The sequence below is a fragment of the Kogia breviceps genome, chromosome 11 (assembly GCF_026419965.1).
Source record: "Kogia breviceps isolate mKogBre1 chromosome 11, mKogBre1 haplotype 1, whole genome shotgun sequence".
Classification (NCBI taxonomy): domain Eukaryota; kingdom Metazoa; phylum Chordata; class Mammalia; order Artiodactyla; family Physeteridae; genus Kogia; species Kogia breviceps.
Window position 1 is genome coordinate 4,738,327 of NC_081320.1, and position 14,624 is coordinate 4,752,950.

Genomic DNA, 14,624 nt, shown 5'->3' on the forward strand with positions numbered 1-14,624 from the left:
AGATCCCACGTGCCGCGGAGCGGCTGGGCCCGTGAGCCGTGGCCGCTGAGCCTGCGCATCCGGAGCCTGCGCTCCGCAACGGGAGAGGCCACGGCGGGGAGAGGCCCGCGTACCGCAAAAAAAAAAAAAAAAAAAAAAAAAAGATACAATCCTCAGAAAAACTGCATGTTAGTAACCTCTAGGGCAAAAAAGTAAAATTATAAAGTGAAAGTCTCGCCACTGGAACAAGATATAAAAGAAGCCCTCTATTACCTTAAATAAAAGACCACTTGTAATTTCATGGCCATTGAAATCAAACTGGAGAAATCTGAATCTAAATGTATTTGAATAAAAGGCTCACATTACTTAAACTTAAAAAAATCAGATGCTATAATGCGGTAAAAAGAGGTTTCAATTCTAAACAGCAATAGAGATATGAAATCTAGTAGATGTTATCTTCCTGCCATAAGATGGAGTCCCAAAAGATCAGATATATCCTGATTTATTTGGAAGAATCCATCCTCTTTTAGTAGCTTTATACATGAAATCCAGGGAAATGTATGTTGACTGAAGGATGTGTCCACTAAGTAAACAATGGTAGTAACAGATCTTCTGTGTGTGTGGTTGCCTTGTGTCTTCTTACAAAGGTCACCAAGGTGACCAACACTGAGAACGAGTGAAGAATGCAGAGCTGTGGGCCCAGCTCCCTACAAGGCGACATTCCATCATGGAAGTGAACGTGGCATCAGAATCTTCATACTATTTGGTGTCAGAATGCATGACTGTGAACTTATACCTGTCAATATGTGATCAATTTAAAAATTCTTCAACTGCAATAAATTAATTTGTGCTTTTTAAAAAATGACATAATTATTTGGGAGTTTCTAAAGACAATATCCTGAAGTCGCACAGCTGTAGTGTGTTATGCCTATACATTGACTATATATATATATTTGTTATCTTTCATTTTCTTCTTTTTTTAACATCTTTATTATAAATATTTTAATCTCTTCTCTTTAATAGTAACCAAATATTTTTTAATCGGCTTGAGCCTCTACCCCCTGAACCTCCTACTCATGGGTAAAGCAAGGTGCCTCATAGTTAGAATAATAATCCAAGTACATAGTCTATTCATTCCATAGTGTTGTTTTGAGAGTCAAATAAAATAATGTATGTAAAAGTAAAGGAATTCCCTAGAATCAGCATTGTCTGCAGTGTGCCATAGACAGCTTCTGGGGGTAGTGTTCCCCTGAAGGTCACAGAGTTTGGAAATCTAAACCTCTCGCAGAACAATCGCTTAAACTTCTAAAGAAAAAAAATATATGTGCGTTTTGTTGTTATCCTCTCATACGGAGTCACAAACAGCGAGCTGAGTACACACTTCTCTTTCCTATTATTGTATGAAGGTTTGTTTTTAAAGAAATTACTGCTTTGATCTTAGGAAAGGAATTCCTTTTTGCTTGACGTCCTACAGATTTCTGATGAGATCAAATGAATGCAATTTAAATACTAAACTTGTAGTAAGTATCGGTTTAAAAAAAATCTCCTCTCCCACCTCGGTTAACTAACTGGTTTGGGCTATAGGGGGAAGAAATGTCTCCAACCTAGAAGGCTCTCTTACTAATCTTGAGTCAACGTCTGAAAAATAATCGACTCAACACAAGGGCATCCTCTAAATGAAACTGGCTTAAAAATTGCCTTGAGTTTAGGAACTGGGAAACCTGCTTATGACCAGTGCAACGTAATGTACAGAGATTCAAAATATATTTTAGCACATGAGAGACTGATTCTCATTTGAGATAAGTGCCCCTACATTCCTAGACCAAGTGCTTGCATCCACTAGTAAGCAGAAGGTTGAGGAAGTTCCTCCTGGTCTAAGCTGCCTGCCCCCCTCCGGGTCCAGCCCTCCTGCTGAGCGTTGAGTTAATTCTCATCCATCCTTCAGTGAGCAGGTCAGATGCTTGGGAACCAGACGAGGTTCCCTCTCACGCTCTCACAGCTCCCTGGGCTTTGTGATCCTAAGTTTGTGTGCCCTATTTTATTACCATCAGGACCCTGCTCCGGGGCTGGGCTCCCTGAGGGCAGGGACCGTCTGCTTCCACAGGCCGTGGCACATAACAGGTGCCCTGGTACTCCCCTTCGCTAAGGGGATGCCCAAAGGTTCCCGAATCAAGTGAAGTAGGATTTGAAGGCAACATTGTAGAAAAAAAAAGAATGCAAAATTATCCATGATGAGTGACATATCAACATTTTAAATAGAGACGAGATCAGTATCCCCGATTATTCTTTCTGCCTCAGGCTCTCATACGGCTCAGCACGGTGTTGCCAATAAATATTTGTTAGCACATTCCCATTGTAGGACCAGAAATGTCCTTAAAGCCATGTAGCGGGCAGCACCAAAACCAACCAACCAACCACAAAAACAGTCTCACTGAGAAATAAGGCAGAAAGCTTTCTGTTTATACAAAGATGCCCTCAGGGGCGCTCCTTTAGATTTTTCCCTGGCTGGAAATGTTCCCCATGTAACAAAGATGATGGTGTTTCTGATTTATTAGCAACTAAGGGATGAGAAATAACACTCAGGTGTTAATGACAATTTCATTGCTATCTATTCTTAGCTCTGCTCTCAACTCGCTTTTCTAAGGTGAGGATGTGGGGAGATAATTGAAACTCATTACCTTCTGAAGACGTCAGGATGGAGGGGCTGGTGTTCCTTATGCTACATATACGTTGTGACTAATTTCCCCAATTCGTAAACCATTCCTTGGGAGAAAACTGGGCACCTTCGGGGAGGGGGCGAATTAATTCTTATGACATTCAAGGAGTTCTCGTTAAATGTCAGAGACTTGAAGCAGCTTTACAAAATGTCTAACCGGCTCTTGGGACAGTTGGTTTCCAGATGCTCCAGCTGAAGCACCAGGCTTCAAAGGGCATCATCTTGTAATGACGGGGTGTGTACCAGGCTTAGCCCACCCTCCATTCCACCGGTAGCCAGTTCCCTCCTTCCTCCTGTTCACAGCTGGTCTCACACAGACGCGGCATTCTCCCAGCTGCACACAGATCTTTGCCTGAGACACAATTACAAACACGGCCTTCTCTTTAAATATCCCACCAATCACCACACCTCTTGCTCCTACACCCCTCATGCCCAAATCCAAGTCAGCGCCCTAGGATGCTGACCTGGTCTCTCCTGATAGAAGACAGGAAGAGAGATGACTTATGGGAGAAAGACAATGGCAAGATTAGCAGAAGCAAATGAGCATGGGTTACAGGTAGACATGTCTAAACAGGAAGACTTGTAACATACGCTAAAAATCTTCCATAAATTCATTTGCCCCACCCTCCCAAAGAAAGATGTCAAAAAAACTCTCATCTTTTTGCTAGAAAGTAATTTTCAGAAACTAGGTGAAACAGATTGAGCATGGACCAAGCTATAAGATGCCAAGACTTAGATCTTATTTCTTCCATTTTTCCTTTGTCATATCTCCACCTCTTCACTCCTAATAGTACCTTTAAATGGAACACGAGTTAGTGCCCCTTGTAATTCTGACATTGAACGTCTAGATCCGGGGCAGATGTCACTTACTGATGGGGGATGGAAAAGGCTGTAGAGCTTAGTATCCCGGTCTCTGCCATCTCAATAGCTTGTTTCATTTCCAGCTTCTTGTACAAAGAAACGATGCTCGATTTTGGCAGGTTCTCTCGGATTAGGATTTTCCGTAAATACTTATGATCAAACTTCTTAAACCTAAAAATGGAAACCAACAGTTTGGAAATCTTCAATCTCTGTATGTGTTATGTAAGTATCTACTTTTTCTAGAAACAAACTACACTTCAATTTATTTTGAAAAACACCATGACGGTGCCTGGAACACATGGGACTTTGAACACATTAAAAAATAATAATAATCATAGCATTTATACATTTTTTAAAATAAAGAAAGAATGGCCTAGTGAGCTGAATACATTGAAAATCAACCAAACAAAAGGAAGGGACAAGGTGTAATCAGGGCAGAAAGTGGGCATTAGTGGGGAGGCGGGGAGGCCAGCTGAGTTCTAACTGCGGGAGAAGAAACGGGGTCGGGGGTCTGCTGTACCACCCTAGCAGCTCCTAACCGCGGCAGCTGCACGCACAGTGATGCTGGCCTGTTCAACCAGAACCCACAAGTTTAAACAGCCTCGTACTTTCAGTAGTTTTGTCCATTACGCTGCAGATCGTTTTGAATCCCGCCAGTTAGGCGGGGTGTGGGGAGAACCCACTTATACCCTGACAGTCTGAGTGATGGAGCATCTGAACAGGCCAGACGCTGATGGATGCTGACTATTGCGCCAAAGCTCCGGCCGACCCATTAGACGGAGCCACACGGAGCATACGGTGCCTTCAGAGTCAGAGTCCACCATCTGTCTGGAGGAGGAATTTTCCACACCTTCAATCATTTTCCGTTTGAAGAGTAATTTGCTGCCTGATTTATTCTGGGATGCTGGCTTATCTGGTGGTTGGTTGGTCTCCTGGTCTGTGAGGTGCATGGACTCCGTATCAGCCGAGGCTCCTCTGCGTTGAGCAGTCTGTGATTCCTTGGGCTCTGTGATCTGTGTTTGCTTCATACCAGGCTCACTCTGGCTCCAACTGGGTCACCTCTCAGCCTTCTCGCTTTCTGCCTTTCTTCATGAGAAGCTATTGTTGCTGTTTACTCCTCGATCTACTGCCATCGGCAACCGCACCCATCAGGACTTCCCTGAGGCTCCTCACCCTGGGTTCGGGTTCACCTTGACCTTGGGCTGGTCAAGGCCAGTGGTTGCCATTGTCCTTGCCCTATTAGCCACTGGCTGCTTCTGATGGGCCCCTGGGTCACTCACTCTGACCCCTGCACATCCTGCTTCCCTTCCAGCCTTGCTCACCATTTCTTCCGAGCCTCCTCTGTCCTTGCTCTTCCTTACCTGCCCCGGAGGCATGGAAGCTTCTCAGAGTCCCGTCCCCGGGAAGGTTCCCCTCTTCCCTAGCTGGTCGTCTTCTCACCCACACCCACGGCTTTGGCTACCAAATACTCAGTGACAACTCACAACCTCTATCACAGACACGATTTCCTCCTGAGCTTGAGACTAACTTCCAAACGCGGGCTGAGTGAGTATCTGAAGCATCTTAAACAGAATCTGTTATTTAACTCCAAACATTCTTCTACAGACCGTAAGCTTAACCACGGCACCGTTACCTGCCTAGGTTCCGTGTCTGAAGATCTGACGGTCACCCTCATTCTCCCCTTCCTCATCTTCCCCCCCTTACGCCATAGCCAGCCTGTCTACCCGCGAAGTATTTCAGTACCTCTTCTGCTGGTTCCTTACCCGCACGAGTCGGAAAGCTCTGCAGCTCACTGAAAACAAAAGACCTGAACCCACATCAAGGTTGCGCCGTACAACAGGTTAATCGACCTCTTGGCGTTGGTTTGCTCATCTTTAAAATGAGACTAGGGACTTCCCTGGTGGTCCAGTGGTAAAGAATCCGCCTTCCAATGCAGGAGACGTGCGTTTGATCCCTGGTCGGGGAACTAACTTATATTGTAACAAATTCAATGAAGACTTAAAAAAAATGGTCCACATCAAAAAAATCTTAAAAAAAAAAAAATCCCACTCAGAAGCTCTCAGTTTCTGTGCCACCACCATGCAAGAGCCAGAATTTTTAAGATCTAGTCTCTCTTGGCATCACCAACATCAATGTGCTGGGAATGCCTCCCATTTGGTTAATTGAACTACTGCGAATCCTCCAAACAGCAGTGTAAAACTTCAAAAATCTCGTCTTCCTCATCCTCAATAAACTCTCCTCAGAGCCACGTCATTAAGAAATATGGCTGTAGACTAAATCCAGAAGGGGATGAGTTCCGAAATGTGAGCTGTGGTGGAGAAGAGGGCCCCCGGCCTCCTTACAGAATCGTTATGCGGGAAGGACCTCCCCCACGATGGAGGAATCTCTTTCCCAGAATCCCTGATGACTCTCGCCAACCCTCCTTTGCAGCCTCTTGAAGCCTGTCATTCCCTGGTTGTGTTTCTCGTATCACTGGGAAACCTGCCCCTGTTTTAAACTTCAATCTGGGGCCTCTAATTTCCACCTGTCCGTTGTACTAGTTTCCTCGAAAGCAACCAAGCCCAAGTTCACTGCTTCCTCCACCTGGTAGCGCTCCATTTCCCAGGACCTCTGCCTGCTTCCCGTATGGCCCGGCTCCCAGGTCCTTTATCTTCCTGGCATCCTTCCTCAGGATTCCTTCTAGTTTTATGTTCAGCTTCCAGTGGAACCTTCTGGGGTTCCCCATGTCCCATATATCCCTCCTCGGTGGTGAGACCTCTGCCTCCTTACTTGTCTCTCACTTGGTAGTGGCTCCACTGCCCACACACATCTTCAATTCCAGCCTTCAAGTGATCCATCAGCTGCCAAACCAAACACAGGAAAATGAGTGCTGATGAAACATTAACCCTACAAGACACACAAGGAAGGTTAATACACCTTGGAAAACAAAGGGGGCTTTACTTTCAGGAGCATACCCTCTCTTCTATCACTCTGTTCATGTACCTGACGCTTATAATGCCTTTCCCAGTAACACCACTTAGCTTCATGATGCAAAGGCTCTAGAGACAATTTCTTTAATAAAGCACATAACTTGCAATGAAAACAAGGTACCTGCTTTGCTTTGAATACTATTTTTCTAGAATGATCTAGGAAATTTCTCATTACTGAAATCACATGGATATAAAGCCTAATAATTAACTCTTCCTTTAATTTCATTGAGAAAGAAAAGAATATGCCAGTATCCGATTTATACAGCTCCTGAAAATATAATTCTACAGGTATTCTATTATAGTAGCAACATATAACAACAAAATGTATCTATATGCCTCAGTTTTTGTTTTGTTTGTTTTTTCTTTTTTGGGGGGGCCGTGCCACGCGGCTTGCGGGATCTTAGTTCCCCGACCAGGGATTGAACCCGCGCCCTCAGCAGTGAAAGCACAGAGTCCTAACCACTGGACCACCAGGGAATTCCCACGCCTCAGTTTTTATCTGATCATTTTGTCCCAGTATTTATATTTCACCATCCAAGCCAATTATACTACATTTGCTTTACCCAAATTGTTTATAGGAATTTAGGAAAAAGCACCGTCTCTTCATAATTTATTACCTTACAAATAATTTAAATTGTTAATCATTGAAGTTTAACATGGCTTCTAAATTTTTTTTTTGCAAAATAGATTAAAATACTAAATTAATTCTGAAATAATGATGTACTCTCTACCAATAATTATACCTTTGTCTGAGAAAAAGAAAAATAAGAAAGGGGTGAAATATTCAAGTTCTATTGTCCTAGGTATATATCTAACTTCTTAAAATAATGGACAGAGGGGATGAAGACAGAGACAAAAATCTTCAATCGGGTTAAAGCACTACTTATTTTTAAATGCTCACTCCCTATCCCCATCTGTTGAATAGTTTCAAATGGCCTTGAAAAATTTTCATTTGCGTTTCCTGGAATTAAAATTAATTTCCTTAGGTGACTTTGGCCATGAAATTCAGGTCTGACTTTTGAAGGACTTCATCAGTTTCTCCAGCATTAAAGTTATGGACTTTCAAGCATGAAAGAAACCTCCAGATTATGTGGGCCAATCATCCCCTCCAAGGCTGAATCTCTTGTAGAGACACTGTGCCACGTGTTTCCGGTTATTGCTTTTGCACGCATCTGCTTCACCTTCGCGTGAGCCATACAAGCAACCGTCCAAACCCTCTTCATTAACAGAGCTGAAGCCTCTCACCCTATGTTTTCCATACGTTAGTTCTCATTTCTATTTCCTGTAGCCACATGAAACGCCATCCCTTCAATACTGTGTCGGACTTAAAACAAACTGGCAGAAACCATGATCGACTTCATTTTCACTTTTATCAGAGTTGGATGTTTTCATCAAAACTGCCACTAGGCCATGTCTACTGAAGTGGAAGCTGTCACCCCTTCTTTATTATAAGTTCAGGAAGAGCAGAAAATCCCATGTTCCACTAGAATAATGATCTTTCTTTCTTTCTTTCTTTCCTTTCTTTCTTTCTTTCCTTCCTTCCTTCCTTTCTTTTTTAGAACAATGATTTTAGAAGCAAGTCAGGCAACTCTGAACATTATTCATTGTGATAGTTTTCTGAGGTGTCAACTTGGCTAGGCTATTCTCCCTGCTATTATTAATACCCGTCTAGATGTTGCTGTGGAAGTATTTGGTAGATAGGATTAAAGGTCACTGATCAGTTGCCTTTAAGTAAGGGATATTATCCTAGATAATCTGGGTGGGTCTGATTTGATCATTTGAAAGGCCTGAAGAACAAAGCAGAAGAAAATTCCACTTGCTTTCGCCTGACAGTTCCAGCCCACCCTTCCTGATGGCCTGTCCTACAGATTTTGGACCTGCCTTCCCAGCACCCATAGTAGGTGACCCAATTCCTTACAACAAAGCTGTTAATATATATCTCCTACCAGTTCTGCTCCCCTGGTTGAACCCTGACAGAAACACTGCTAGCTGGGACCCAAAAGGGAGAGAGAGAAGATGAAATGAAAGAAAGCTACTGGGCCCCAAATTTTACAGGCAAGAAGCAGGCTGATCAAACTAATAAGCCGCTAGAGCTACAGATGTAGAAAACATACTTATGGTTACACCAGGGGCCAAAGGGGGGGAGGGATAAACTGGGAGAATGAGATTGACATATACACACTACTATACATAAAATAAATAACTAATAACGACCTACTGTAGAGCACAGGGAACTCTACCCAGTACTCTTTAATGGCCTATATGGGAAAAGAATCTAAAAAAGAGTGGATATATGTATACATTAACTGATTCACTTTGCTGTATACCTGGAACTAACACAACATTGTAAATCAACTCTACGCCAATAAAAATTACAAAACAAAACTAATAAGTCACAAACACCTGCTACTGTGCATGAAAAAAGAACTATGACTCAGAGGGTGGAGGGGAGAACACAGAAGGTGGGGCAAAGTGTCATAGAAGATTGTCCACAGGACTGGAAGCCAGGACTGGAAACCCAGGCAGACTTGGAAATTTGCTTGGGGTAGATGACTCCTTTTTTCCTTCCACATTTCCCCCTTTGGGAAAGGGAAGATCTATAGCCGTTATCTGATGACTGTCCTACCAGTGCGTTTTGGGAGAAGATGACTTGTTTCTTGAGTGTCACAGGTTCTGAGTGAAGAGGAACTGTGTCTCAGGACAGATTATACCCAGAGCCTCACCCATCCTGGATTTAGATGGTTGAGATGCTGAGAGTTGGGAACTCACAAGATGTAGGAGAGATGTTTGGTCTCTGAGTTCATTCTATAGTAGATTGAGGCTTTTGAGATGTTGGGATCGGTTAATGTATTTTGCATGTGGAACAGACATGAGTTTTTGAAGGGCAAAGGACAGATGCAATAGGCAGAATGTATGGTCCCCAAAGACGTCCAGAGTCCTAATCCCCAGGGCCTGCAAACATGTTAGTTTTTATTCAAAGAGGAATGGATAGCAGGTGAATTTAGGCTTGCTCTTCAGCTGACCTTACGATAGAGAGAATACCCTAAATTACCCACATGGGCCCAGTAGAACCATAAAGATCTTTACTGTGGAAGAGGAAGGCAGAGGAGTCAGTATCAGAGTGATGCAGCGTGAGAAAGCCCTGACTGGTCATTGTTGGCTTTGAAGACAGGACAGGTCCACAAGCCGAGGAATGCCAAGAACCTCTAGAAGCTGGAAAAGGCAAGAAAACAGACCCTTTCCTAGAACCCCCAGAAAGAAATGCAGCCCTGCTACATCTTGATTGTATCCCGGTGAAACCCATTGTGAACTTCTGACTTCCAGAACTGTAAGATAATAACTGTAAGATGTAAGCTACTAAGTCTACGATCATTTCCTACAGCAGCACCAGGAAACTAGTACGGTCACTGTTGGTGGAGCTGGAGAGGAAAGAGGCCATGTCTAGTGATATATACACACCTCTTCAAAGTTCTAAATCACTCCCATAGGTGACAAAGAGGGAACGTCTTATCAACTTATTAATTATGACCAAGAGATAACTTACACGGGTATGAAGCTCTTCGTTGATGGATTCTTTTTTATTGGTCTTTCTAACATCCAGGTACCTGACCAGAGGGCCAATTGTGATTCCCTAGATCGTAAACCACAAAATAAAGCATTTTGTTGTAGTGAAGACTGTCAGGATAGAGAGCAAATCTATTGCAAATTTAAAACTTCCAATTTTAATGTCTTTGTTTTGTACTAGTTTCTCCTGGATAAATGCTCCAGTGTTTACTTTAGTTCTTCCTTAATACCTTTACACTCTGCAATAAAAATAGGCCTGAGGTCTATAATTTAAAGCAGGGATTTAGTTTCATTCCTTAAAATAACCTCCCATTAGTTTGCTGAGAGCTAATACCAGCTATAATAAAAACTATTTAGCACTAATTGTTATCTCATTTTCAGCAATAGACATTAGGGGAGCTATCATTCACCTGTACAAAGGGATATTTTGATTAATATGTTTTATCAATTAAAAGGTCACAAAATGTTGAGGTTACAGGATGACCAAAATCATGATCTAGGAATATTTGGGAATTTAGTTTGGGTATTGGGCACTTGTCCGAAAATCAGATAAAGCGGCCCTTTCTTGGTATTTTACTAATTTAATACACAATCCTGAGAAGAATCGACTTAATTCAAATATGAAAGAAATCTACCAACCTGAATAAATACAGTAAAATATATAACTACTAGAGTAGCAGTGACAAACATTTTCTTCCTAGGAAAAAGAGACAGAGGAAGCAAAAATGCAAGTGAAAAACTTCCAGCTCCTCGGACACCACTGTAGAAAATTATGCACTGGTCCTTGATGGAGAAGGGGAAAGTCCGAAACTGGTTACTGATATAGAAGAGAGCAAACACGCCTGGAAGGGGGGAAATACGTATTAGAGCAGAGGGTCACGAATGAGAAGACACAGCAGCGTTAGTGAACCCAAGTCGTGTGCATGTGCCCACAAAACAAGGCAACCTGATTCCATCACACCCATGGCAGTCTGTCCCAAACAGAACAGCTTACAAAACTTTTTACTTCTTGGGTAGTTGTGAGACAGCAGTGCTTCAAGTCAGAAGTGTTCTCTGGTAGTTTCCCAGCATGACTGCCTCTGTGTGTGTGTGTGTGTTTGTGTGTGTGTGTGTGTGTTTGTGTGTGTGTGTATTTAAAGTAATAAATCTTGATACTTTTTTTTTTTTTTTTTTTTTTTTTACGGTACGCGGGCCTCTCACTGTCGTGGCCTCTCCCGCTGCAGAGCACAGGCTCCGGACGCGCAGGCCCAGCGGCCCTGGCTCACGGGCCCAGCCGCTCCGCGGCACGTGGGATCTTCCCGGACCGGGGCCCGAACCCACGTCCCCTGCATCGGCAGGCGGACCCTCAACCACTGCGCCACCAGGGAAGCCCTCTTGATACTTTTGATATAAGAAATGGTATATATTTTCTAACCTATTTTATAAGTTTTGGTCAGCCTTTCAAAACTAAGAAAATCAAGGGTATCACTTGAAGGGTAGAAGCATTTTTCTCAGCTCATACTCTCACTGGGTCAGCAGAGGAGGTGTGTGATTTTGAAGGTGAGATTAGCCCTCCCAGTGCCAGGGGTCTGTGCAGGTGAGCAGATCTTTGGTGGTTGGTTTGGTTCTTCTTGCGGCTCAATGCAAAAAAGAAAGGAAGTTGGCAAGGGGTCCAAGGGGGGGCTTCTTACTGTCAGTAGGTAGAAGGTGGAGGGCAGGAGAGCTTGCTGAAAACACAGAGGTGTTTTCTACCACATTGGTTTTTCATCCCCGTGTGGCTGAGCTGCCACCCATGCAGTGGTTCCTAGTGAGAAAGGTCCCTTCACAGATGCTGTGACTCATCAAAGCAGGGGTTTCCCTGGAGAACAATAAACCTCTCGGTATCCTCATGTGGCTTCTAATCGCACAGACATCACAGCAAAAGCATCACTGACATTAACTCTACTGCCCTCTAGATCCACACGGTACTCGAACTGAAAGGGACCTAACCAATTTGTCCACACCTACTGTTTTGTGGTCGGGGAAGAAGCTTCTGAGTAGTTAACTGTCTGTCCAAGGTCAAATAGCTAGTTAGTAACAGTGATAGGACTTGACGTGACATTATACATTTATACCAGAGTACCCTTAATTCTTTTCTCTCCTGAAGACCCCACAGGCACATATATTCAGAGTTACTTTTATGAATATTTTTAATAGTTCTACATTCTTGTTATTCTTTCCTAGCATCCTCTGATAGTAGGGACACTCTGACAGTGCAGGAGGCAGTAAAATTTAATTTTTCTCATTTTGTTTTGTTTGTCCCGGACACGGGCTAGTTCTATGACCTTGGGCAAAAGTCAATCTTTTCATGTACGCAGTCTTCTCATCTGCTTTCTGGAGGTACTGAGTACTTACACCAGAAGGTGGACATAAGGTTTAAGAATTTAATATCTATGAATAACATAAAGCATGACCTTCTCTGTTATAAGCCTTCATGAGTGTGAACTATTCTTAGCTACGATGAGTCAGGCAGGAGTGGGAGAGCTGGACTCCGACACCTGGCTCTGTCCCTCGCTGTGACGTGGCCAAGTCATTCTCCCGGGAACTGTTACATCATTTCCCTCGGACGGACAATGAAGGAGCTGGGTGGCTGGTCACCAAGGGTGAAGCATCGTGAGGTCTCCCCAACATTCATCTCCCAGCTGGTTTCTACGCTTGTCGGCTGGGCGGAAGCTCTGAGGTGATGCTCCTCTTGACATTAACCCTACTCTCCTGTAGGTCCCTGCAGCATCAGAACTGAAAGGGACCTATGAAATTTGTCCAGACTCCCCATTTTGTGGTTGGGGAAGAAGATTTTGAGTAGTTAACTATCTTTCCAAGGTCAAATAGCTAGTTAGTAATACCGATAGGACTTGTGAGATTATAAATTTATATCACAGAATCCTTGGAGACCCAACAGGCACATATATTCAGAGTTATTTTTATGAATATTTTAAATATTTCTACATTCTTGTTATTCTTGCCTAAATTCTAAAAATCATTCTAAATTTAGAATGGATATGTTCAAGATGAGTTCTGAGCCATTTCTCCTAATTTCTCTTTGAGCAACTGGCTTGAAAATACTGATCCAAGTCATGTAAAAAAAAATGCTTCAAGTACTGGTTAAAGTCATTTAAAAATATAATCGCTTCTAATCAAAAGGTAAAGCGTATCTTGTAGTTCAGTACTAAGTGTTCTTTCTAGCTCCAGAAACATAAATATACAAGTTAAATTAAAAGCCATTAGTCAAGACACCTCGTGCTTTTAAATTAGGCATATTTTATAGGGGTGATACCAGTTACATTGTAAAGTTGCCTTTACTAAGCACTTTTCAAAAAGAGAGCTTCACTTCCTTTGTTTTCTATATATCACACTCAACCCTTGACTAAAACCACCTGTAATATTTAGGAGACTTTTCTAACAGTACTTGCCTTACAAAGACTACAGTTTGTGAGATCTCACTTTTGCTGTAACCAAAGTATAAAAGAAAGCCCGCAGTTTATAATCTATATCTGATTTAAGGTGCAAGAACTCATAAACTGGCAAAGAAGTGAAGAGCAAGGGATAAATGTACCGAGTTATATTTAAACGTGTAGATGTGAAAGTTTCCTCTCAATTCAAAAAAAGTGCCCCTGCTCCAGCCTTGCTTCAGCGCACAACCTTATTGGCCAGTAATGATTCTGAACTGATTGAGGAAGCAAACGGAGAACATTCCTGGTCACTACAAGGTACCCCAACCCCCCCAACCAGTAAAACCAGTTGGCATCACCTCATTAATTATGCTTTAACCTTGCAGGAAGGAATAAGAAAAATTAAAAAAAAGAAGCAGGTGGGACTCTCCGGGCCCTGCTGTGTCTTACTGATGGCTCTCCAGATCTGGCAGAAGGCCAGGGTGAAGCAGACGAAGGCCCAGTTCCACTCGTGGTTCTTCCCAATGGTGGACACGCCCATGAAGATGAAGATCAGGGTCTCGCTGACGCTGCTTAGCATCTTCATGAAATACTTGATGGTCGTGTAGGATGTCTGGGACACGTTTTCTTCGACATACTTTTTCATCGTCACTGCACAGGCTGTGATTCTGCAAAAGGAAAAGGGTCTCAGGGAGAAGCCACAAGGCCTTACCCCTCATTGGAAAGTCCTCCCTATTGGTGATGGCACAGAGACACAAATCCTGTTTTTATCCAGAGAGAACATCTTCTCCAGTCCTCTTTCTGGCTGCAGGTTTTTCCTGAGATTTTCTTTCTTCCTCTTCTTCCTCCCTAAGGGGTCTGCACAAGTTGGGTGTGTGGCAGGGAAGGTGGGCATGACACGGTTTTCCCGCAACAAAAAGGCACACAATTCATGCAAGAGCCAGAAGCAGGACTGTTTTGATTTAGCTCCCTCCACCCCCACCTCGCACTCTCTACTTCACCTGCCTTAAACCAAAATAACCCAGTGCAGTTACCTAGAAAGAATACTTCAGCGAGACCCCCTCATGTTGTAATGTTTCCTGCAAAATCTTAAGGAGACACTTTTCCTTTAAAATGTTTTGTTCTAGA

General features: G+C 43.1%; 1 protein-coding gene across 1 annotated transcript in view; it reads right to left on the reverse strand.

The window, feature by feature from the left end:
- SLC9A4 (solute carrier family 9 member A4) overlaps nt 1-14,624 on the reverse strand; it is a 63,224-nt gene that overhangs the window by 14,728 nt on the left and 33,872 nt on the right. Inside the window, exons 4-8 of the mRNA XM_059079633.2 lie at nt 13,947-14,164; nt 10,729-10,931; nt 10,070-10,156; nt 6,326-6,396; nt 3,566-3,727 (exon numbers count right to left, since the gene is read on the reverse strand). Coding sequence (XP_058935616.1) covers nt 3,566-3,727; nt 6,326-6,396; nt 10,070-10,156; nt 10,729-10,931; nt 13,947-14,164 — 741 coding nt within the window. The remainder of the gene's footprint in view (nt 1-3,565; nt 3,728-6,325; nt 6,397-10,069; nt 10,157-10,728; nt 10,932-13,946; nt 14,165-14,624) is intronic.